The 26344-nt window shown below is 42.7% G+C and overlaps 2 protein-coding genes and 1 non-coding gene across 8 annotated transcripts in view; all 3 read left to right on the forward strand.

Annotated features, from left to right (window-relative positions):
* The first annotated feature begins 681 nt into the window (after nt 1-681).
* On the forward strand, nt 682-14143 carry GARIN2 (golgi associated RAB2 interactor family member 2). The gene is made up of 6 exons (XM_045823775.1): nt 682-840; nt 3302-3501; nt 4171-4699; nt 7940-8187; nt 11379-11407; nt 14082-14143. Exons 1-6 carry the CDS (start codon nt 682-684, stop codon nt 14141-14143), a joined length of 1227 nt encoding a protein of 408 aa, XP_045679731.1.
* On the forward strand, nt 12441-12567 carry LOC123809025. Its single transcript, XR_006783901.1, has one exon. It is a non-coding gene; the product is annotated as a small nucleolar RNA SNORA31 (small nucleolar RNA).
* An 8334-nt stretch (nt 14144-22477) lies between the features above and the next one.
* The window catches only part of PALS1 (protein associated with LIN7 1, MAGUK p55 family member), a 74789-nt gene continuing 70922 nt past the window's right edge, over nt 22478-26344 (forward strand). For all 6 annotated transcript variants that reach the window (XM_045822621.1, XM_045822625.1, XM_045822623.1 and 3 more), the window contains exon 1: nt 22478-22707. The gene's annotated coding sequence lies outside the window, so the exon portion shown is untranslated. The remainder of the gene's footprint in view (nt 22708-26344) is intronic.

Consider the following 26344-nt stretch of genomic DNA (forward strand, 5'->3'; position numbering starts at 1 on the left):
TCCAGTATGTTCATGCTTGAGATGCATTAAGGATAAGATCTAATGAGGCAGAGCCATTGGTGTCTGTCGCCGCGGTTTCCGGAGAGGGAGCGGGAGATGAATAACGGTTGTTGATTAAATCAGTACCGGCTCCTCCCAACCAAGAACTAAGCTCCGTCATGGGTGAATGATCAGGAAGAAATGTTCTCAGTTTACTGCAGTTTTACACCCTACTTATAAAAAATGACTTGTGAACCCTGAGTGGTGGAAGTGGTACTGGTACATCAATTAGGAAGACAAGGATTCATGACTTGGGGGACACGGGGCATATGTTTCGAGGCCGCCTACAGAGGCCTTCCCTTACCACCCTAATTAGCATTGCCAGCACCACACCGCAGGCGCTTCCATTCCACGTATCTGTTCTAGAGTCTTTGGGACCCTTATCATCCAACATCATTGGTTTTCCTTGCTCACTTCCTGTTCCCCACAGAGCACAGGCTGCAGGAGGGGAGGGTCCTATCGGTCCTGCTCAGATGTGTCTCCAGTGCGCAGCACCACACCTGGCAGATCGTAGATGCTGATGAAATTTGTTGAACAAATGAATGAATAAGTGAGGCTCCTTATGTGTTACATTAAATTTTCTCTGCGTCTGTTCATGGTGTGTCCACTTCGTCAGCTTTCTGAGGTCTGTGTGTGAGCGCCATGAAGAAGAACAGCAGGAAGCCTACCGCGAGGGCCCGTGAGCAAGAAGCCTTCCGCGTCCCCCCCTTGCGTGGTCCAGGAGGTTTCCGGAACAAGCTGGACAAAGGGGAGTACGCCCCTTTTGTGACTCCGCCCATGCTAGAGGGCAACTTTATCCAGGTAAATATTTGAGCCCTGAATTATGCTGTAATAACTTCAACGATGTCAATGATGACTGAGCAGGTTGGGAGAGAATTGCTTTAAGTGTGACAAGGTTGTGTGTGATACAATTGAAGGGAACAGTTTGGGGATTTTAAACAACTGAAAATAATTATGCTGTTGAAGACAAATTCATTTCAAATTTTCCCAACTCTAACGTAGGAATTCTGTCCTAACTTTCCTGTAATTGTCTATCATAATCTTGCCAAAATTACATGAAGGGACAATGGTCATTTTTACGATGTCCTGCCGTGGGAAAGCATTCAACCTTTCTTAGATCTAGAAGACATTTTAAAGAATAATATCTACGACACAACTAGGATTTAAAGTGAATTTCCACTCTTAGTTCTTAAGGTAAAATATAATTGTCAAATTGTGCCAGAGAGAAAAGTTTCCTTTCATAAAAGCCTACCCATATTCTGAATGAAACTACATTTCAGTGCATTTGGGAGCAGTTCTAAGTTCCCTTTGAACACTCCACATTAAAACATTCAGACAAATGAGTTCAATGGTGTGGACCATACCCCTAAACTTCATTAAAATGCTACAACCAAGTGTAACATGAGACGCACCCATTTGAGCAGCACCCCAGCGGAGTCCACAGAGGGGTGACAGGCACGACCACAGACACAGCATCATCTCTCCACCAACACCTGGGAACTGGGCCGACCTCCTCTCCTCCAGAACCATGGTCAGGAGGTGACTTCTCAATGGACACTAATGTTTAAGTGATACCCCAGAACACACATGATTAAGTCATACTTTATATACTTTACTTTCCATATGCTTCTTTCCTATTAACAATCTTTTTATTTTATTTTTTGCACTTCTTCTTGCACACTTTTCAAATACCCATTGCATGTTCTGATGAACACTGCGGGGCAGTTAGCATTCTACAGTCCATCCACGGCCCCAGATCAGGCAGAATTAGAAAAGGTTATTCTCTTCTGCAGACTCAACAAGATTGAATGGAAAAAGAACGACTATTACCTCGAATAGAATGCAAGAGCCTCAGGGCATTGGCTCACCCTCAGGGAGCCACCCGGGACCCAAGTCCTCTCTTTTTGCTCCGTCACCCTTAAGTCATCTCCCTCCCACATCCCATGCAAACAAGACAGCAACAGCTGCCAGCAGTGAAAGGGATGCCTCTCATCTTCACAGCCATTTGCGAGGACTCAAAATTCTTTCCCAGAGCCACCAGTGGACCCCCACTAGTGTCTCATTGGCCAGGCCTGGTCACATGCCACTGCTGCAAGCAATCACTGACAAGGGGATGGGTCACCATGACTGGTTTAGGTCAGTCATAGTTTAACCCCTGGGTTGGGGCACCATCCCTGAGGGGTGGGTATGAGACAAAACTAGAATTCTGTTCATTGGGAAGAAGAGGGGATGGCATCGAATAGATCAATCAACAGTGAGGGCTACAACAGTTTTCAGAGTATATTTGTTTTTAAGTGGTTTATTTATTTCTTTTTGAACCAGTTATTGTACAGTGGAGAAACCAAGTGTTGCTTAAAGCCTCTGTGGCTTCCTTCACATCCCTGTCCACCCAATTTCCTCCTCTTCTGACTGGCAGAGATTTTACTGGCCGAGAGTCTTAGGCTTTGGGGTGCTACACATGCAGCCCCTCGGCCTGACAGCCCACACAGCCAGTGTGTTCTGGTCCCGCCGTGTCCGGGGCTCAGTGAGAGGCCCTTCCTCGGGGGGACTTCTCTGACCCTTTGTCTGGCTGGCTGACAAGTGTCTAAGAAGTTTGCAAATGGTTGTTAAACACAGCCATTATTAAAACTTAAATTATAAAAATTTTTAAAATTAATTTATATTCAAAACAAAGGTAACAAATACTCAAAACTCATCACTCCTATTATTTCACTACATTTTACTATTATCTATGCTCTTGAGGCTACAGATACAAGAGTTTGCAAAGGTCAATAAAGACTTTTATGAAAATCAGCTGGCTGAATAGAATTTTTTAAAAGGGTGTTGCATATCACTATTTGTAAATCGTGTACTTCTTATGTTTTATATCAGTAAAATGTATAACAGACATATGGTGTGTACCCTCCAAGAGACCGTTGTTACGTGTTCACCAGCACACCCCTGCCCACATCCTCTTCTAGGTCAAGTCCCCTGTTGTGTGTGCCACAGCACAGCAGCCTGAACTTGTACTTGGTAACTCTTCTTCCAATAGTAATAGTGACAGACTTGTTTAATGCTTGCCTCCCTTTGTGGACCTCCCTGGGTCAGGGACTGTGTCTGCCCTGTCACTGTGAAAGCTCCAAAAATTCACATGAACATGTGAGTGACCAGTGCATCCTATGGCTCATTGCTCCTTCATTTCCTACACAGCTCAGGCCAGCAAGGCTGTCGGGACCATGCACTTTGTCAGAAAACCTCTCTTCCTGTTCTCTGTCTGTCTCAGGTCAACAGGAGAGGTGAGTCCATCTACCTGCATAACCGAGCCAACTGGGTGACGGTAGGCATCTGCTCTTCCAGACACAGCCCCAAGACCCCCAACATGATGCTGCTCGCACATCTGACCCCCACCGCCCGGAAAGATACAGAACCCCTGTTTAAAAGTCTCCTGACATCTCATGTTCCTGAGAAACTGGTGCTCACCAGGTGAGTTACAAAGGAAGAGGTGAAAGATGTTTCAGAAAATACACTTTGCCCCTGAGGAGCTGAAAACGGAAACAGCTGCGCCCAGGGAGCTGCTCACTGGCACTCGTGCCGCGCACGAAAGGTCGAGTCGCTCCCTCAGATTCCGGGAAAATAGTGTGTGGCAACCTGGCAGCAGCCAAACAGGAGGTTAACTTTTTTATTTTTATTAAACTTAAGTAGCAGGAACTAAAGACCCAGACTGCCTCTCTAGAACATGCCCCTCTCCCCCAGCATCCCAACTTCCATCAAAATTATCTCTGGTCCTGTCTCAAGCCACCAACTTGCTATATGGCCTAGAGCAAATTGCCTGAGTTCTCTAAGGCTCAGGTTTGCAGGATGAAATAGGATGACTCCTTGGGGTAAATAGCTGATACTCTGATTTTTTTTTTTTTAGTATATCAGAGCCCCAGGAATGGGATTCAGGTAGGATGACCCCCTAGGACCAGACCTGGGAACGTGGCGGCTATAAGAAGGCACCGCCCTGCTCCGTGCCCGCCCCTGCCCAGGCCCGTGTGCGAGGAAAGCCTGTTGTCCCAAGTCTCACTCTTCAAACCATTATAAGACATTAATGGAAAGGCCCCTGATAGCTTTCCAGTCGGGCCCCCAGATGACCTGTGTGTCTGTTTGCAGGTTCCTCCCCCTGCAGTTCGTGACTCTGTCCGTGCATGACGCAAAGACGATGCGCCTCAAAGTAAAGCTGGTGAGTGGCCGAGCCTACTACCTGCAGCTCTGCGCCCCTGCATACAAGCAGGACGCCTTGTTTTCTCAGTGGGAGCAGCTCATCTCCCTCCTGAACCAGGAGAGAGCCAGAGCTTCCAGAGTGTCAGAAGTCTCAAGCCTCTCGGAAATCACAAACAGCACAGACATCACGGGCTCAGTGGACATCATGGACATCGCAGCGTTCACGGCTCTACAGGCCCCACACATGCACGCAGGCCCAGACCCAGCACACGCCGTAGACAGCGCCGAGTTCTCAGAATTAACAGTCGTCACTGACATCACCGACGTCACAGATGTTCCAGAAAATGAGGTCGCCGAGGCCCCAGACATCAAAATTTTCACAGAAGTCACAGAAGTCACAGATCTCCATGACGTCACAAATAGTTCGGAGGTCAAAGTGGTGTTTGAAAATGACGACATACTAAGGGCCAAGGAAAAGGTATGTGGCACTGCAGACTTCTAAGTCTTTAATGACCAAAGATAAGAGCGATCATTGAGATTCTGGTTAGCTACCTGGTGTGGATCATCAAAATGCTACGGAACTTGCTCTTAGTCACCTAATTCCAATAATGACATCAGAGCCCCAAGCCCTGGTGGAAAGTTGTCATCGGGTGTCTCCTGAAATAGTGCCCACCCTCACCGCCAAACTTACCACAGTGCCAGGAAGCTGTGGTGGGGTGGAAAGAGCCAAGGGATCAGAGTCAGAGGCCTGGGCTGGAATCTTGCCCTGCTGCAGAGCAGTGTGGGTATGTCACTGAGATTGCATGAGCCTCAGTCTCCTCATTAAGGTTTAAATGTGGAGAAGGTTGCAGTACATTGAAGGATGGGGTGAAACTTCAGTAGGTAAAAGTGAGGGTGGACATGGGACACTAAAACACCAAAAGGAGTGGCTGTGGATAAAGTCAGAAAGTGGGAAAACCCAGAGCCATATCCAAGCATGGTTAGTTCAGTTTGGCTGGAGCGTAAGATATGTGGAGAATATTCAGATACAGGATGGTAAGTTGCTTGCATGCCAAAATAAGAAGTGTGGATTTCAGTCTTTGGGCAAAGTTTAGCCACAATACCCCTTCCTGTAACAGATGTGAAGGAGCTGTGTCTTTAAAAGATTAGTTTAATGGCATCAAATCGTAGGTAAAATGGATTGTAGGTAAAGAAATCAGTTTGAAGTCTACTGCATGAAACCTCGATGGGGCCCACAAGTTTTAAAAAATGACAAAGGGCAAGGAAGAAGGTTCAGAAAAGAAAATCTCGGTAAATACAGTGGAAAATGTTTAACCTCGCTAGTAAGCAAACAAATGCAAATTTTTAAAAAAATCTAACCTATAAAACTGTTCATTAAAACAATAAAAATGGTCAGTGTTAGTAAAGCTCTGGTTAGATTCATGGGAGGGGTGAGAATTGGTACAGACTTGCTTGAAATCATCACGAATCAAGAACCTAAGAATGTTAATAACCTTGGCTCACTGATCCCAGTTCTAAGAATCTTTCTAAAGGAATTCATCAGAAATAGGAATGAGGATTTAGCTATAAAGATGTTAATCATACCACATCTGTGCTGTTTATTTAAAAAATGAAAATATGGTCATATTCTAAATGTCCACTTCAGGGGAAATGGCTACGTGGGTTTGAATCCGGGAGGGGCCGTCCCGCATCTGTCTTACTCAGGAGTGGCCATAGTTCGTATCTGGCTAGATCATAGGCACTTAGTAAACATTTGTTAAATGAACGAATACTCTTTAGCTATTAAAATTGTTAAAGAGTTTTCCTTTGCTTGGAGAAATCTTCATGATATAGAGTGAAAAATTATAATTCCTACTGTATAAAAATACTTTTATACACGTTAAGACAATAGAAGAGGGAAAAGTCATATGGGGGGGTTTGTGTTTTCTTCACGCTTTTCTGAATGTTCTGTTTCCTACAATAACAAACTAATTTTTAACTAGAATAATTCAATTTATAATAAGGGGAATGCTTATTAGCATTAAACAGAATAAATAGTTGTTGCGCGTGGGTCCCCGGCCAGCAGTGACCACAAAACGCTGCGGATGGCTCGACGATAAACTCGCGAGAAAAAACGACATGCACAGAGACAGACTAGTTTCTGTGGGGAAGTAGGGACGAAATGGCCACCCCCCCTAGTGGGGAGCACGCCGATTTACCATCCATACCTGCTTTTATTGGGCTCATTTTGCATAATAATTCAGGTAAAGTACAGTATTCATTAGGCTGTAAGACTTTGAGGAACAAACTAACTTCCTCCTAAGACCCTTCTCATTCAACTGAGAGCATTCTAAACAAAGAAGGTTTCACAGTAATTTACATGTTCTTTCTTAGGCCTGATCACCCGGGGGATCCGCCCTTTTCAGCACAGAGCTGCACCACCCTGTCATTGTTTCAGGCTTAGGTGGAGCAAGGGAACTAAGGCAACTGAGAGACAAGGAGGTTTTCTCCCAGACGCTGAGAACTCAGGCTTTGTCAAAGCCGAGGAGCGAGGGTCCATCACCCCCTTTTGCTGCAGCCCCCCAGGTCCTTCTTTTGGGGGGCCTCCCAAAGTGATCGTGCCTGTCTTAGGTCGTTCCCCACTGTGGGGAATCTTACCCGTCTTTGGCTAACCGACCAAACTTTTTGGGATTCAGTCATGAATAAAGCAGCAGAAGCAGAACTCCTGCCAGGGAGATAAGCTTTTGTCTCCTTGCTGGCTCACGGTTCCAAGGGCGTTCCCTTAGCCTTAGCCTAGGCGGGGGTTTCAGCTTCTGATACCAGTCAGGGTGGTTCCCAACAAATAGTTAAGCAAAAAGTGTAGGATATGAAATGAAAATATAAGCACAAAGTATACATATACAAATAAATAAATGGACAGAAAGACCAAGTGAATGTGCCACAAGAGTAGTTATTTCTGGCCAGTGGCCTCAAGCAAGCAATAACATTCTTCCTTTCACTTTATATCTTATTGGGTTTTAAAAATTATTCTATGATAAATATATATGACTTCTGTTGTCACACAAAATGAAGTTTTTAAGGAAGGAAATTGTTGCACTATTTTCAAGGGAAGGTCACGGAGCCGATGGACTGGGAGGCGCAGGTGGGAGGGCTGTTGGAGGGACGCAGCGCAGAAACGGCTGACCCAGCTCCAAGGCCTGAGGGAGACCCTGAGAAAGGCAGTGAGCCTCTCAAGAGGCGGTGCATCCACAGAAACTGGGACGTTAGGAGAACAGGACAGAATTTAGGGTATTCAGCTTTAGGTAGAAGTCCTAAATCTTTCAGGATCTAGTAAGATGATGAACCTTCAACCCCTCTCACCTATTGGATGCTCTTAAATCAAGAACAGCCTCGGACTGGGGAGCAGGTAGCAAGGTATTTCTAGAAAACCTTCCTTTCCTTGATAATTCAGAGAGAGAAGGTACTGTAATTAAGTATTCATTCTCTCGTGGGAGGTGACTTTGGGGTGAATGCCCACATGGGCTTTTCAGAGTGCTGTGCCAGGGCCCCCCGCTGCCAGCCTCCAACACCCGCCGGGCCTCCTGGGCCTGGTTCCCTCATTATTGCGCCCACGCGCTCAAGGGCGCTCAGTAAATCAGATGGAGTGGTGGTTACTGTTGTAGACACGGCTCCACAGATAGTCTGTTTTTGTATAATGCTCTTCTGTTACCTGACTTGCCCATGCTTACTGTTTTCAAAGGAAAAAATAGAAAACATCCTGAAGCCTGACTGTCTAGGAGATACAGAAAGTAAGAATGCGTCCACAGCATGCTCAGAGCACATCAGCATCCCAAACGTAACACTGACTTTTGAAGGCGAAAGAGATTTTCATACTACCTTGACCCCAGGAGAAAGTGAGACAAGTACATTCAAAGAGATGGGTGATAAAACCTCAGAAATAACGTCAACTGGTTTTAAAAGCACAGCTCTCAAGGCTGAAGAATCCAGGTATGAGAAACAGGGAAATGCGGGGGATGCTAAGACGGAGGTCATTAAATACGCCCACGCTTGGAAGTACCCGCCACTCAGGCGTTTGTTGTCCAACATTCTCAGATATAGATACAAGCGAATGACATGGTCACCTCTTAACTAGCCACATCTGGTGCAATCTCGTCCAAATTCGTGCCCGCTTCCCACATCATTCACTTGGCATTCTGGGCTGCTGTCCGGGGCTGGCTGTGCTGATGACACAGACCAGAATCGCAGGGTCCACGTTTTGGAGTTCCAGAACTCGAGTTCTAGAGTGATGATGGGTACTTTTTCTTCTTTATACTCCTCTATACTTTCTCCTCTACATATCCCTTATACTTTTCAACACTTCCAACTAATTTCATCTGAAAGAAACTAGTTTCACAGTTTGAATATTCCATTGCAAGATGAATGGGAGAGAACACTATAGTATTATAAAGATGAAAAGTTAATCCATCATTCTGGAGTAACACCTAAAAAGAAACCTGAGAAAAATGTAGATCTAAATGCTTATTTTAGCAAAAATGAATATGAGGGATGCAATGAATTCTATCTAAATTCTTTTTAAATATAAAAAAGGGGTTGTTATGGGCTTTGACACATGCATAGTGACGTGTATCTACCATTGCAGAATAGTCTCACTACCCTAAAAATCCTCTGAGCAGTAGCTTAGTGCTTAGTGGCTTTTTAAAATATTAAAATTGTGAGATAAAAAAGTTTTACAGTGAAAAATGAAAGTGCAAAGTTTTGTTAGTTTCACTATTATAATCACTTTAAAAATGAAAAAAATTTTGACTTAAATAGAAAAAAAAATACAGAATTTTAAAGATAAAAGGGATCTTGAAGGTTAGCAAATCTCAAATTCTCTGAGGCCCGGTCTGCCAGTCTCACCTTCCTGTGTCATGAGAAAGTTAAACAGGTAAAAATTTAAAACACAAAGCAAAAACCAAATTTTGGTTCTAAGTAATCCTCTTTAGCCCAATTTAATCAAGCCTGGATTCTTTTTCGTTGCCAGTGTACATCAGGAATACAATCAGTAGCTAGAGCCTAATTTGAAAATGTTCATTGTGAATGACAGGTGCGATCTAAGAATAGCGTGGAACTCACCGGCGCTTTATTCCGGGACAGTATTCCTTGTAAAATATTGTAAGATCAGGAGGACTTTGCCAGGCATTGTGAGAGTGGTAAATAAATTCCACATATTTTTCTTCAAGACCATGAATTTCAGTGACACTTTATAACCACGTACTTTGGAATAATGAAAAAAATTAAACAATGACCTTGTTAGCTATTTTGTCCACAAATTCATTTTTCTTTAAAATGTAAATTCAGAAATTCAAATCTGGATGAGTGAAAGACCATGGAGCCCTCTGTAATGTCACCGTAGGTGCTTTAGGAGTGAAGGATTTACTTTGTAAAGCATTAACATTCCTTTTCACTCCACGATAATAGCACTAGTGCGACTCTTCCCTTTGCTTTATGGAGGGTAATGGCAGGCTTTATTTTAATTTATACCTATTTAAAGTACATTTGTTTTATACTTCTCAGTCTCTTGAAAACTTTGATCATTAAGCTTAATCTTCATTTAAATCACCAGACCTATTTAGTAAAGGCTACATGAACATTTATTTGCAAACTCCTCAGAAAATTACTAGTTTAACCTTTACTTTGGAAAGATCCATTAGAACTGGAACTGGGTGTATTTGCCAGAACCCTTGAAATGGATCATAATTATGTCTTTGTACTTATCTGTGAAGGTATTATCTAAGGGTAATTATTTTCTTTTGCTCAAACAGCAACAGTTCCAAAATAGTTATTGAACATGTGACAAAGAAACAAAGATTTGGTGAAAATTAAGTGAGTTAGGTTTATGTTTTAGCATACCAGTGAGGTTAAGAAAATAAGTATTTTAATTACTGTTATTAACTTTTAAAATTAGGAGTGCAGAAAACAAACTTCTTTATCCAAAGACATTTCTGAAAGTAAAATAGTCTGGAAAACTGACAGCTTCTCTCCTATTCTAGCCACTAAACCATAAGAAATATAATCACTTGGGCAAATACTTCACCTGTGTCAGGGAGGAAAAATAAATTTCCTTCTACCCTTCAAGTTCATCTGGCTGGTCTAATAATCAAATTAACACGAGACAGATTAACAAGAGCAAATAACCAAACTCATTGCATATGTGCATACGCGGGTTCCCTGAGAATGTAGGGCTTTCGGACAGACTGGGCAGCTGAAGTCCAGACGCTATTCTAGACCAGGCAGAGGGAGGCAGGGGCCTGGATCACCAACGGAAAGGAGGCAGTGCACAGGTAGAGGAGAGAGAGCGAACGCTAGGGAACCGGATCCGGCCAGGGCGCGCAGAAACGATGCGACCCAGAGGGGAGTCTAAACACCGGCTTGGCTCGGCCTCTTCCTTCCCATCTTCACACTGAGACCGCATCATGACACCGAGCTGACAGCTCCCCTCCTCCGAGCAGAGCAGGGTTTTCTATCTGAATTCCTTTAGGCAGGCAAGGGGGAGGGTCAAAGATTCTCTCTGAGTCTTCCGTTTCTCAAAAATAACCAGCTTAAAATAATCGACATTTCTAAAAGGCATATTTTGGAGTTGACAAACTCTGCTTCCCCTCACCTGTAAGATTCGCAGGCACTGTGACCCCACCAGGGCCACTAGAGACTGTGAGGAAGAACTTCCTGCCCCAGGCGCCCACCCACTGCTGAGTCTCCCCCCAGCCTCTGTGCAAGCTTATATCCCCAACACAGCTGACTGTTTAGGTAAGCCCCCGAGCTTCCCTCACTCTTGACCCCAAAAAGTTTCCAGGGGCTGAAGAGGAAACAGAATGGGGACACCCCAGCCTCACTGAGGGACAGGTGACAGACAATATACATTATATATTATTACACATAATTTAAATACATTATATACCATTACACACAATTTACTTGTATGGCTGTTACAGGTCAGATAGCTTGCACATTACAGGAATTTAGGTAACTTTTCTTCAATATGTATTATCACCACCGATGCCCTAGGTGCGCCAATCATGTCTCATGACTATCTACAAAGCACTTAGAGAGTGGTCAGTTGTCTCACACTCAGTAATTATTCTCTAAATATTTGTGGTTACACTGGCAAAAATTTTGAAGTGTGTTGTTTATTTTTACAGGAACACGAGAACTGATGTAAACACTTCAGGTAGGGAACAAATTCCACTATATTTCTTTGAAATCCCTGGTGTCCCGGAGTCACCTCTGGGTCCTGGAACAGAGCAGTCGAGAGCAAAGGAATCGAGCGAGATGTTTTGATGCGCCCCCTGCCCTGCCTTTGCTCCCTTCGGAGGGTTCCCCACTGCGGAAGCGCTTCACAAGCCTGTCCGCGTGCTGTCTGTCAAGTGGGAGGCATCTCTTCACGTTTTTCTGTCTGGTAGAGATCAGTTTCCTAGTTCCCAGTATCTAACTCTCTGGGCAAGAACCACTCCCAGGCTAGCTCTGCAGGCAGAACCCAAACAATAGGGCCCCTTGTCCTTACTGATTTGGAAGGGGAGGGGTCCACACTAAATCTCTTGGTAAATCTGAAATCATCTGGCCCCTCTTTTCTTCCTACTTTCAGCTTTGGCCTCTGCTTTGCTGTCAGGTGATACCATTTAACGTTTTGTTTGGCAGCTTCTTCTTTACAAATTCTCATGTCTCAGGATTTTAAAACTGTAACACAAGCTTCTAATGTGGGGGTTGACCTCCAGGCACCAGTGGAGACCGCTTCCCTTGCTTGCTGCTGACTCACTTCTAAGTTCGTGTCTGACCCGGGGGTGGCGCAGACCTCAGCTCCAGTCATGCACGCAAGGAACGTCACGGAAGGAACACAGAGGCACATTTCACTGGACTTAAGTGGAGAGGGGAAAAAAATACTTCCACTTTAGAAACCAACACTAAAAGGCATTTTTAGCCACATTTATAAGCATCCTCCTCACAAAAGGCAAATAATTAAAGGATAGGTGTTTGTACAGATGGGACCTGTCTCTGGCCCTTCCCGCTGGGCTGAGCATCCAAAGTGCTAGATCAACTTCACGGCAGTGTGACTTCACCTGTCCTATAGCCCGCAGTATTGAACCTGGGAACATCGTGGGGAAATGCTGTTGTGGTTTACAAGAAAAATGCAAAATCGCCTTTGTCGTACATAAAATTTTCATCTCTCAATTTCTACCCCAAATGATATTTCAAAAAGAAACCAAAGGGATCCAGCGATAGACCTTAAACAGTCTAGTGTTGTTCTTTTGATTTGCACTGGGATGCGAAAGAAAAAAATCCCTGCGCTCTCTGTCTTTGTGGCAGCCCGCATGGAGTGGGGGGACTACATCTGCCGAAAAAACAAAAAAGAAAGAAAGAAAGAAACCAAAGTGTATTTGTAGAAATTCCAGAGATGTCCAACTGGCAAATATTTTCCTCTCATTCTCTAAAGGCAAAGGATCAACCTAGCAGCAGCCTTATCAATAACACATAGCATGTTAGCACATAACTACATATACTCTGAAGCACTCATTATGTAAGCCATGGAAACTTTAAATGTAGGACATCAATGTTTAATGTAGGACATCAATAGTTTTATCTTCATCCTACACGTGACTGATTCTTTCACTTGTCTTGGCACAAACTCAATTTTGTTCAACTGAACACACATTCGATACCTATCTATTATAGATGAGGTACTGGCAGGCTCTGGAAGAGATCAAAACTAAATAAATAACAGGACATATTACCTGGCCTCAAGATATGTGCACGAATAACATAAATTATAATGGTATAGGCACTTTAAGAGAAAAATGGAGAGCCTAGTTTTAGCTCAAGAGAGAAGATCAGGAAAGATCCTCTGAAGGAGGCGGTCTGTGGGTTAGAGAGGGGGAAGCAAGAATGTGAAGGCACAGAGAAGAGTGTGAACAAAATCAAATGCAGGGGATAGTGCAGGGCCTGCTCCTTTGCAGGGATAATGAAAGATGCAGCTGGAAGGTGAGGTGGGAGCCAGACTACGCAGGTCTTGGGCTGTGCTAGGGAGTGTGGATGGTACTGTTTGGTAGGTAAGGAGAAGGCCCTGAAAGAGAGAGAAATGACAAAATTAGGGTTATGTTTTCAGACAGCTGCAATTTCTAAGAGAAGCTGGCAGAGACTTGAGATAGGAAATCAGCATAATAATCCCGATGAAGGGTGCCAAAGCCTTGGGCCAGGTAAGAAGCAGTGAGACAAAAGGACATGATTACAGAGTCAAAAGATTTGTTAACTAACTACCTGTGGGGACAAGAGAAAAAAACTGAAGATAACAGAGTTCGGGGGCAACAGGACCAGAGACTAGTGAGTCCATGAAACAGGCTGGGAGAGGAACTGGAAGACTTTGGGTGCGTGAAGAAGTTTACTATCAAACACAGAACTGAGAAACAAAAGCCTTGGATTTGACCTCTAACTGAAACTACACTTCCTCTGTTTCCGGATGCCATATTGAATCTCTCTGGGCCTCAGTTATTTCAACTATCAAATGTGTGTGCATATGGGTGGGGGAATGAGGAGGGCATGATTGGCTGCCTCAATGCCCTTTCACCTGTCACGATTCTATAAGCTGCTGTGTTTGTGGTCGTGGTGGCCCATCTTTGTGAACGTAGTGGGCAGCTTGAAACGGGGCTCTGGAAAGGAGGAGCAAAGCAAAGAGCAGTCCACGTGCAGCAAAATCTCCCCGAGCTTGTTCAATCACAAGGACGGTGCAAGATGCAAAACTGGCATGCAGTTTTCACAAAAGTATTAATGATTTTCCCTGTTTGTTTTCTTTCACATACTTTCTCATTCTTTCCATTTTTCTCTTCTGTATCTTCCTGTTTTTCCTTACTTAGGATTGTATAGTTTTGCAATTTTCACTCTGATTTGCATTTCCTTCCCCTTTTTCACACTCTGAATCACTTCTTTTTCCCCTTTCATACTCTCTTCCTTATGCTTAACACTCCACCCCAAGAAAAGTAAACATCAGTAGAATCATCAGCCCTCGTCCTATTGAATGTAAACTGAGTGTAGAGTAAAACTGAGTCTGTACATCTGATTTCTCCTCTAGGCAGAAGCCCAAGTACTGCATTCCCACTGCTGTAAAGCAAACCCCCGGAACTGTGAACCTCGTCAGATTCACATTCACCCCATTCTGGGCAATGGCTAGCTGGGGGGGCCACAGTCTCTAATTCATCTCTCAAACCTCTCAGCAGTTTAAAACAATCACCCTTTTTCTCTTTTCTGAATCAGATTTTTGGTGAAGTGGCACTTCAAGTGTGCTTTTACAAAGGGGCTGCAAGGCAGGGCCCGGGTTAAACCTGTCTCCCCGGGTGTGGGTCCGTCTCCCTTCCTGACTTTTCCATTTGTCTTCCTGGGCTTTGCTCTCCTTGCCTTTGCTGATTTCTTTCCAGGGAGCCCAAACAATAGTCTTGTCTACGATCCTGTGTTATTTTCCAAGGTGAAAAGAAAAGAGACAAATAATAGAGATTCAAGAAAAGAAGAGGGGAAAATACTTATGAAATACTGGGAATGTTTTCCCCACCCCTCCCCACATTTCTTTGATGACTAATCGAATTCCTTGGAATCCTAAGCAGCCAGGTTTATTCCACCTTGATGAAATCGAGAACCTGTTTGGGAAATTTAGCAATGGGCTCCATTGGAAAGAATAAAGACATTTTTGATGAGGAGGCTAAAACACCATTTGAATTTAAGACCCAGGATAAGATTCCCCTCCTTTTGTGCCTTTTTTCTCTCCTGCTTTTGGCTTTTTCCTTTCTTCCTCACTCCCTTTCTTCCTCTTTCCCCACCATTTTTCTTTTTGCCCTCTGGTTCTCTTCCCCATGCCGAATCCTCCTCTGATTTCCTCGAGCCTGTGCCTCATCTGTCTCCCTCTTTCTCAGGGGAATGGATGTGAGGAAAGGGAAGGAAAACAGAGAAAGAAAAGGCCAATGGAAAAAAAACATGTAAGACAACCTAAAGGTAATTTTTTACAATTATAAATCTCTATAGATAAAAGGGCGGACATGACACTTTCACAGAAAGTTGTCGATAAATTGAAGCTTTTAACATTGACTCTCATTGCTTCTATTGTAGTAACAATAGAGGTAGACTGGAAAGCCGAGGCTTGGTTGGGGTTTCTGCTCCCGCATCCATCATGGGTCAAAATGTAGCAGCACAGGAAAAGAGGGAGCTTCAGATAAGGCACTGGGAGAGAATTGCTTGCTTTTGCTTTTATAAGAGATTCCCTTCATTCTCATTTCTACTCTTCCCCTTTGCCTCCTTCATCATACTCTTTACAAACGTGCTTTCTTAGATTAGCCAGCACAACCAAGGCCTGTCTCTTTCATACCCATATTATACGAACAATGACGGAGTACCTACAGGGCTGCCCTGTACGGCTATGCAAACTGTTCACTGCATGGTGTCGGGGACCCCATTCACGTTCTGTGCTCAGTGCAAATGTGCATTGCTACGTGTGGTGGCCCCGGCCTACTGCATTTGCATTTCTTTGAGATACCAGCTGGCAGTGAACCACTTAGGAGTAGGACTTCTCTCGGCAGCCTCTCCCAACATAGCCAATGTGTGTGCGTTCATACATGTGCACATTTAGGGGCTGAATTCACAGAATTTAAGGAAAGGTTAGAAAACCAGGAACGTCCTTGGCAGGAACCACATGCCCATCTCATCAGGGCTCTGGTGATGGAATGGAGGTGCCCACCCTTCTGTCCCTCCTGTGTCATTCTGCCACCAAAGCCTGCTAGTTTAGCACCGAGCACCTAGTTTAACAGGGCCCCACCCAGATGCACACCATGGGCCAGAGGTTATGCACCAGTGGAGAACAATGTGGCCAAAAAATAACAAATGTCCACACAAAATAATCCCCTGGCATCCACGTATACTCCTGAGTCTTTGCCTATTCTTTTGTCACTTCTGTTTCTTTTTAAGCACATTCTTAATATTGTTTTGTGGTCATGGTGGACAGTGACAGGGTGGCACTCAGGGTGATATGTGCTGGTTCTTACATCCACCTAGAGAGTCCCAAGCCTTGCTAGCTCTCAGTGCAGAGTGGGGCAAAAAAAGGTGTATAGTCGTTCACATGGAAGATAATACAATAGCTAATAAATAATAACACAAGAATAGACTCTCTGTTTTGCATCCTCACAACTGTAAATCTACTCTTGTCCCATCCTTTATATTATACAATTTAGAGAAAGAAATTCCTTTAAAGATAACCCAATATGTTGTAATGATTTCATCCTTTGATTGCTATATTCTATCACAATGGCATTTCAAATATTGGGGCCTCATTAAGAACTGCAGATGCAAAGGAGGGCAAAAGTGATGATATATATACCATGTTTAAATCTTGACTTCTGAATTTTAGAAAGTGGCTCCCAACTATTCAAGCGGTGAACTGCTTTTGTATGGGCAAAGGCAGACAATTATTTTAAGTGTTTGTTTAAACATTTAAAAAAGGTTTATTACTAATAAAGACTTCATATTCCTACTGAAGTAATTTGAAAGTTATTTGGCCCCTTATTTCAACAAGCATATATTATATGCATGTAAATCTCATATACCTGTGACTTGTTTTAGGGCTCAGTTTAACACAGATTCAAAACTTGCAAAGAAGTTCAATGCTATGCCTGTCTATAAGTCTTAAAGAATAAAAGCCCATCATCTTAATCTTGACATCTTGATTTATTAGGTTCTTACTTGGATAGAAATAGCTTAAAACAAAAATTTTAAGAAATGTAGAGGTTCCTTTTACATTGCTTCAACCTCTACCTTTGAAAAATGAGTGCTTCTCTGTCCCAAGGATCTTTATCATTGCATTAAGAAGAAAAGCTGTATTATCAATGTAATTTTACTTATTTCAATCACTTATTTTATGCATAGTTTTTAAAGTTTTTTACTTAACAGAAAAAACTTTATTCTGTATTTCAGATTTTTTACTTCATTGGACTGACTTCTCCATCTTGTTTTTTCAGATAAGTAGAAACTACTAAACTAAAAGGCAAGCGCAGCTCGGGAAATGACAGTCAGCACACGGGAAACACCAAACAACGTCTCCCACGTGGTAGAAATAAAGGCTAACACTGATCACTAAGTATTCACATGTATGCCGATCTAGTTTCTTAAATCTGTAATGACTGCAGATATCAATTTTAAAGGAAGGCAGAAAAGTATATGAAACCATAAGGTTTCTGATTAATAAACTCAATTTTCACCCATAAGGCTTCTTTTCTTGGAGGTTGTGGGAAAATTTATTATTCTCTTTGGTTTTACTTTTCTTGTCTGGACATTAGCCCAGGACTATGTTATTTCTAACATCAGGCACTGTGGTGTCCTTGAGGGTGGGGTCATGTTCCTTCCATCTGTGTATTCTAGCTGAGCACCTGGCCCGAGAGACAGTATTTATGGAATCAATGAATGCCATTTTCAGACAGTTTTTTTTCAAATCCCCATACTTTTAAAAATAAAGAAACTAGCCCTGGCTGGTGTGGCTGAGTGGATTGAGCGCTGTCCTGCAAACCAAAGGGTTGCTGGTTCAATTCCCAGTCAGGGCACATGCCTGGGTTGTAGACCAGGTCCCCAGTAGGGGGTGAGAGAGGGGCAACAACACACTGATGTTTCTCTCCCTCTTTCTCTCCTTTCCCCTCTCTCCAAAAATAAATAAAATATTTTTTTAATTTTAAAAAATAAAGAAACTACAGACAGCCCCCATCCAAAAAATAGTTTGGATTTTTAAAAGCCACCACTTATTCATTCTCAAAAGGCTGCCAGTCATTCTATAATGTGCTTTGCATGCGTTCTCAATCTTCACAATAATCTGAGGGTATTATTACTTTCCTGTTTTACAGACAGATGGTAAAAGCGAAGCTTAGCGAGGTGAAGTTCTGTGTTCAAAGTCATACAGCTAATATAATATGTGCGCTATCACAGTGGCTACAGTGCTGAGAAGAGAAAATATTGGTGGAAAAGAGCCTATTGCAGTAATCCAGGCAAAAGATGGTGATGCTCTGGAGTAGGGTGGTAGCAGTGGGTTTGTTGAGAAGTGGTTAGATTCTGGGTGTGAAGGTAAAAATGGAAGGATTTCCTGATGGATTTGGACCTACAGTAGGAACAGAGCCTGAACGACTGGAATAGTAAGATTACCATACACTGAAATAACGAAAACTAGACAAACATGAAAAGTTCTGGCATGTTACATTTTTGATGATTATTAGAAATTTAAATGGAGATGTTGAGCCAATAGTTAAATATATGATTCTGGGGTCACAGCAGAAGTTTAGGCTAGAGACAAATTTAAAGGTGATAGTGTGTAGATAAAACTGAATGCCGCCGAGACCTGATGCAGTCATGTAGATAGTGAGTGATAAAGAACATGGTGATTAAGAACAAGGACAAATAATTAATGCATATAGTGCCTGGCATGTTCTGAGCACTTTATGTAAATAGATTCATTGCGTCTTCATAACCACTGTGAGAGGTAGCTACTTCTATTACCAATTTATAAATGAGGAATTTGAATCTTGAAGAAATTAAGTGACTTTTTTCTGAGCAAACAGCTAGCAGGTGGCAGAACTGGGATTCAAACCCAGGCAGAGAGAAGTAAAATATTAAATATTAGAGCCCTGGGACACCCCAACTTTTTGCAAACAGGAGACAAAGAAGAACCAGCAAAGGAGACTGAGAAGGAGTTTCCGGTGGGTAGAAAGAGAGGCTAGAGTGGTCAGGCTCCCAGAGACAAAATGGGGAAAACACTCACTGGCGTCAAATGCTTGCTGGCAGATTGAGGAAGACAAGGACTGAACGCTGACCTTTGCATTTCGCAAAGTGGCTCTAATAGGTGACCTTGATATAAAGGCTGTTTTGAAGCAGTGATGGAGTTAAATCTCAATCAGAATGAGTCCCAGACAGGATAGAAGGGACACGAGAGTCCAACTTTCTGGAGCTCACACAGGTATACCACCCCAGACCCAGTCGGAGGTGTTCACTTATGGATATGAGTTAAAGTGGCAGCTGACATTTGTTACATAAACAAACTAGAGATTTGATTGGGAGTTTAGTGAGGAAAAGGCATAGATAATTTTATAGTTCCTTTTTAGGAGAATAAACCTGATTTCCTTTCTCTTGGCATTCAAGCTTCGTCTTTCTTTTATTAGAAAAATTTCCAAGCTCCAAATTTGCCTGCCTTCTCTCTCCAAAATAAAATTTCTCCTGGACCATGTTTTATTTGTCTACACATCCTCAGCCTAGCACAGGACCACTCAAGAAGGGTACAGATAAAAGTCTGATAAATGACTAACATTCTCAATACTGAATATGCTAGTCTGAAGTTACTGTTGGCTACTTATGTTCCCATAAGCCCATGCTTTCCACTGTGTGCTTCACCCATTCGAATTGATGAAAGCTTTATCTTTTGAAAGCCACGTATAAGATCTTGATTTTCCTATTATTGTGGGTATTTTAATAGTGGGTTATTTTCTGCCCCTGTCACTCTCCCTCTTCATTAGACAGCAAAGCTCCCCCTAGTGTGAGACTTGACCATTCTTTGAGGCCATGCAGACTTGTTTCCGCTCACTATATTCTATTTGACCTTGATGAACTTGTCCTGTCCCTTTTCACACCTTACTTATTCCAGGACAGGGACTGTCACGTTTCAGTTTCCTACAGCATAGTACTTCACACATAAGAAGTGCTCAGTATCTATTTTTTGAGTTAATGAGTGAATATTTATTAAAGTCAGGTGAGTTGAATGGTACCCACCTGTACTGAATGATGCTGATGCTGCACTAACCAAAGACAGTGGGACCTCCCATCCCACATGGCAACAACTGCATGATGTCCTTAGCTTAGGGACATAGTAATTTCAGCTAGATTTATGAAAGGTTAAGAAGTACTAAAAATCAAAATAATAATAACTAAACCCAATTAAGCTACAAAAGCTCATGGTTTTTGGTTTCTTCTTTTTTTTTAATTTAAAATTTTTTAGATATTTAATTATTAATGTACCTACTAACTTGTTTCATAACTTCTCATATCTGAATCAGTGAGTATTCTTTTAATTGACATCATTTCTGACCACCTGGTTTAATCAATCATAAATGATTAGGCTACTAATTCAGTTATGAAAACTTTGGCTTATACCAGTACATATAAGTGATAAAACCAAAGGAATATAATAGCCTTAGTTAAGGATTTCACATATAACAGTGAATGGTAGAATCTTGAAAACTGAGATTCCAGATCTGTTGCAAATGGCTAACATGCAATATGAATATATTTCCCCCAGGCCTTTAACATAATAAAATGGTACAACATTTTATTACATAAACATGTAATAGAGGCTGTTGCCAGATGATAGGTTGAGCAGATGCCAAGAGGAGGAGGGAGGAAGGGTATGGTCACCCTTTGCCATACACTTGTTTTTCTAGTTTGTCTTTCACTACTCACCCAAAATACTTAGTTACAAATTTGCCAGGGTGACTCAGCGGGTGAACCTGCCCTGTGACAAGGATGAACAACTCTTCTGACGGGGGATTTTAAACCACGGATCACCCATTACATTCTATTTTGGGATGAAATCACATTTTCTTAACTCCCTATGCTAGATTAAATATTTAAAAAACTCCTAGAATCTTAAAACCAGTATAAAATAACCTGTTATATTACAGATGAGAACATTTAAGCAAGTATATTTAGGAAACGTTAGGAAAAGTTTAGGAAATTTCTCACACATCCAAGTCACCAAATAAGTCAGCATCAAAGCTAAATCTCAAATCCAATTACCTTACCTATAGATTCTATTTCTTCTATTCTTCACTTTTTGCACACAAAGCCAGTAATTTGAGTGATTTCAGGATTCTGGAAATGGCTTTATCCACCAGAGAATAAACTTTTATTTGTCATAAGGTCTACCCTCTTTTAAAATGAAAACATCTTTGAGAGGTAAAGAGTAACGTTTGTATAGCACTTTACATAGGAGTCTCCGCATGTTTTGAGAACACCAGCTGCTCTCTCAGACAGTGATCATTTTACTGGTGTGCAGTCCTGTGACAGAGGTCTCTCAGCGGCTGGGGAAGCGAGCCTAGGTAGCTGGGGAGCTCATTTGCTTAGGCGCGTTATGCAAAATTGCTTGGAGCCAGGCAATTGGAATGCAAGGGTAATGAGAGACTCTTTCCGAAGAGTACATTTCTTTGAACAGCTAGATCAGTGGTTCTTAAACGGAGGTGATTTTAGGCCCAGGGGGGACCTTTGGCAATGTATAGTGACACTTTTCATGGTCATAATGGGGGTAGTGGTGCTATTGGCATCTGGAGGGTAGAAATCAGGGATGCTGCTATAACATTCTGCAATGCACTGGAAGTCCCCCCTAACAAAGAATGCTGTGGCCCTAATATCAATGGCCCTGAGGTTGAGAAATCCTGAGACAGAGGAAGAAAAATTCATAGAGGAACTAGAGGAGGCTTCTTGAATAATTATTTTATGCATTTAAGAACTTAGAAAAGGAAATAGGTCACACACATAGACACCCTTTTTTGTATATGGCTAACAGTTCCTAGGGAATTCTAAACATTGTTTATCTGGATTTTCTTGCACTGGGTATGGGTTGGCCCAGGACACTCTAAACCCATTCACTCAAGTTTTGTGAAACAGCTCTGGCCCTTGGCATTCTTCCTTTCTGGTTTTCAGAACTCGATCCAAGCTGCTAGCTTTTTGGAGTCTTCGGCGGTAACAGAAAATTCTTCTGTGGGACACTACATGTGTAGTGTTCAAGTATGTCACGTTAAAAAAAACACACACACACAAAAGTTAGATCATGTGACGTCTTTCATAGGACAGGAGGAGTGGCCTCACGGGGAATCTGATTTTCTTTAGGAGCGGACAGTCTTCCACAGCGAGAAGAGTCAGGGGCTGTAGAACCGTAAGCTGCTCCCGACTACGTCCCAGGGAAACCTCGCAGCCCCACACAACCTACTTCCCCCGAGCTCAAGCCCAAAGCGATTCCCTATGCTTACAAGCCCGAAGCAGTTTGCCATTGATACTTGGAGGCGCGCCAGTGCGCGCGACCAGACGCTCCGGAGCTACAGAACTGACCAATGAGCGGGCCGGCTCTCCGCACGGGCTCGGGATTGGGCGAACCGCGCCAGCCCCTCTGCCTAGCGGAGGGCGGGGCGCGCCCAGGAGGGACTGGGATAGGCGCTCCCGCTACGCCACAGTCCCGGGGGCGCGTGCGCGGTCTTGCGGCGGCCGCGGGGGCCGGTCTCGCGCGGTGCAGAGGTGGAGTCGCCGGCGGCGGAGACGGCGGTGGCTGGCGACGGAGGCGGGGGCGGGGACTAAGGATTGTGAGGTGGGGAATCGGGAGTTTCTGGATTCTTTATCCGGTATCTTAAGTGCCGTTGGGGAGCTGTCGTTTCTGCAGTATTTGGAGGCGGCTGGGGCAGCAGGATCCGCGGCCGCTGTGGCGCAGAGGTAAGAGATGGACAGGCGGCAGCTCGGTGTGGAGGTCTTAATCAACAGGTCCCCAGGAGCGCGGCGGGGGAGGGGAAGTCGGGCTGGTCCCCTCCCCCACACGCCGTGCGCTTGGCTCAGGAGGGACCTGGGTCTGCCCTGTGGACTGCCCCACGCCGCGGGGAGCGGCAGCCCGCCACGGAAGGCGTGAGCCCAACCTTTGTCCCTGGAGGAGCGCTGCCTGGCTGTGCCCAGTCCCTCTTGTCTTGACGAGGGACCCACCTTGGCGGCGCTGCTGCCCTCCCAGCCCGAGTTGCGGGAGGCGCGGCAGGGAGTCGCCCGTCCCCTGCACCTCCGTCCCCGAGTTCGGGACTCCCGGGACTCCCTCTAAGCCGGGTCGGGGAAACAGGCAGGGGAACACTTTCCTGGAGAACACGGAATGTAGTCAGCGTTCCTCTGCTTGACTCAGCTCCTGGTATTCAGCTGCTCGTTGCATTCTTTAAACAAATAAACTATTCTTACTTCCTTGTGGCCAATCTTAAAGAAAAACCTATTCTCGTAAATAGTTTCTGATAATTGACTCTAAGTTTGCAAGGTGAACTTTGAAGCCTGTAAATTGTTGGAAGCTGCATTTAATGAAAGGCGCTTTAAACAATCTTCGGTGCAAATTATGTAACTTACTAGTAATAACTGACCTTATGCTTATTTGATATACATACAGTAATGTGTACGGAATTCAGGTTTCGGTCGAGAGGTTTTTTGGTTTTGTTTTGTTTTGTTTTTGGCATTTGGCGCTAAAATTAAAATCTGGAAGCTAGGAGGTTTTTAGAAGTAGTATATAGTCTACGTTTTGTCTCCGTACTCGTTTAGAATTGTGAGAATTTAAATTTGGAAAGTGTAGAACAAGAATTTTGAAGTTTTGGTTTTACCAACAAGGTGAAAGGCGTTAATATTTATGCTCTTAAAAAATGTTTTAATGATTGTATTCTAATTATGCTTTTGGATTACACCAGAAGTTAATAGCCTATTAAATTCTGCAATAGAAACAAATGACATGTTGGTTATTTGGTGTCTTTGAAGTATAAGTATTGGTGGTAATGAAATTGTTAAATAAGCTTGTTTGGATTATGAAGTACTGATTTCTTTTTTTACTAGATCCCTGTGTCATGACATATTACAGGTTTTTAAAGGCTCTTTATTGTAGCAGGCTGAAGCTATGAAATTACCGTGTAAGGTCTTTGTATATAACACAGACAAAAATACGAAAGGCAATTCATTTTATCTTTGTTTCTAAAAAGAAGCAAGTGAATCATACCGTGTATTTGAATGACTTTTGGTTAGACAGATCTGAACTTGACAGTAAAGGTACGCTCAATATTGTTTTAGAATGTTAGAATGAGAGAGGATATGTATGTTTTACCTGAGGGTAAGCAGTATATGTTCCTTCTGAATTGTGATATTGATTAAAAAGACAGACCAAGAAGTTTGGTCCATTTTATGTATCAGTATACTAAGACGTTTTATTTCACTGATAGTCTGTTATTTCAGGGTGTCTGGGGAAAATTGTTTCTCCACATAGGGGCTTTAGAATATAATTTTTTATTATATACACCTATTAAATCATTGTATAATTGTTGTGTTGGAAATATTCTTAGTACTTTTATAGCCTTGCCTCTTCATTTTCCAGGAAGAGTAAAGTGAGCTTTATGTAGTAAGCAGTCCACAGTCTTGACTGCTAAAATGCTTGTCTGCAGATTCCAAGTGTGGTGGTCTTTTAAGTTACCTTTCACAAAATCACGTGTGTAGCCAGCAGGGTTGATTCTTTTTCTTAGGCATTTTTTCCTTTCCTTGTTTGAATAACTGCTAGCCACAATGAATTGATTCGCCTACTGAAGGGTGGTTTTCAATTTTTCTCTGTTTCAAACAATATTCAGTGACTGTTTGCATGTGTACTCGAGCACATGTGTGAAGATTTCCCTAAAATGTATACTTACCTGTAAGTCGAATTGCTGGGCTATAATTGATGTGCATTTTCAATTTCACTAGCTGCAGCCAAATCATCCTCTGAAGTTTTAACAATTTACATTCCTGCCAACAGTATGTAAGTCATTCTTGTCCACACTTGGAATTGTCAGATTGGCATTGTAAGATTTTTAAATTTCTGCCAACCTAATGAGTGAGAAATGATGTATTTGTAGTCTTTCCTTGAAATAGACTTTAACTTTATTTTTGATTTACATGAAATGAAATAAACTCTCTTCATTGTACAGTTGTTTTGACAAATGCATAAAGCTGTGCAACTGCCACAAGGAAGGTACAGAACAGTCCCAGCACCCAAATTCCCCTGAGCTGCCCTTTTGTGATGAACCCTTCCTCCACCCTTAATTCCTGGCAGCTAATGATCTGTTGTCTCTCTCTGTACTTTGTCTTTTCCAGACTATCAAAATAATGAAATCATGCTGTATCTAGCCATTTGAGTCTAGTTTCTTTCATTTGGCATAATAGATTTGAGTGTTCACCCATGCTGTTAAGTGTATCAGCAGTTCCTTCTGCTTTATTGCTGAATATAGTATTCCATTTTTATGGATGTACCACATTTTGTGTATCCATCTACTAGTTGAAAGACATTTCAGTTATTTTGGGGGGGGGTCTATGAATAAAACTCCTGTAAATCTTTGCAAATAGGTTTTTGTGTGAATGTCTTTGTTCTCTTGGGTAAGCACCTTGAAGTGGAATTGCTGGGTCGTATGACAACTATATGTTTAACTTTATTGAAGCTGTCTGTTGTAAACAGAATAATGTCCCACCAAGATGTCCTAATCCCTGGAACCTGGAAATAAATTAGGTTACATGGCAAAGATGAGTTAAAATTGCAGGTGAAATTAAGATTGCTAATCAACTGACTTTAGAATATTAAGATTATCCTGGATTATCCAGGTGGGCCCAGTGTATCACAAAGGTCCTTAAAAAGGAAAGAGAAGCAGTAGTCAGAAGACAAGATGTAACAAGAAGGGCGGGAGAGATGTGGAGTACTTGGTTTTGAGGATGGGGGAGGGGAGCCATGAGCTAAGGCCAGAGAGTGGGCTGGGGGAAAAGCTAGGAAATGGATTAACCTTTCGAGCCCCCAGAAAAGAATGCAGCTCTGCCAATGTCTTGATTTTAGCCCAGAGAGTCCTGAATCAGACTTCTAACCAACAAAATGTAAAATACTAATAAATTTGTGTTGTTTTAAGCCACTGAGTTTCTGGTTATTTGTTACAGCAGCATAGGAAACTATAACCATAGTTACAACAAAACTGTAGAAAACTATATGCTGTAAAACTATTTTCAAAGAGTCTAAACCAGTTTGTATTTCCCTCAGCAATGTATGAGTGTTTGTTACTTTATATCCTCATCAGCACTTGGTATGGTAAATGCATTTACTTTAATTATGCTAATAAGTATGTAGCAGCATCTCATTGTGGTTTTTATTTGTATTTTTCTCATGCCTATGATATTAGGCATCTTTTCATGTGCTATTTGCCATCTGTATATCCTCACTGAAGTGTCCAAATATTCTGCCTATTTTAAAATAGGACTTTCTCGTTGAGTTTTGAGGGTTCTCTATAATCCTTTGTCAGATAGGTGATTTGCAAAGATTTTTCTCCCAGTCTTTGAC

Source organism: Phyllostomus hastatus, unplaced genomic scaffold, assembly GCF_019186645.2.
Source record: "Phyllostomus hastatus isolate PE091 unplaced genomic scaffold, TTU_PhHast_1.1 phas_scaffold_501, whole genome shotgun sequence".
Taxonomy (NCBI): Eukaryota; Metazoa; Chordata; class Mammalia; order Chiroptera; family Phyllostomidae; genus Phyllostomus; species Phyllostomus hastatus.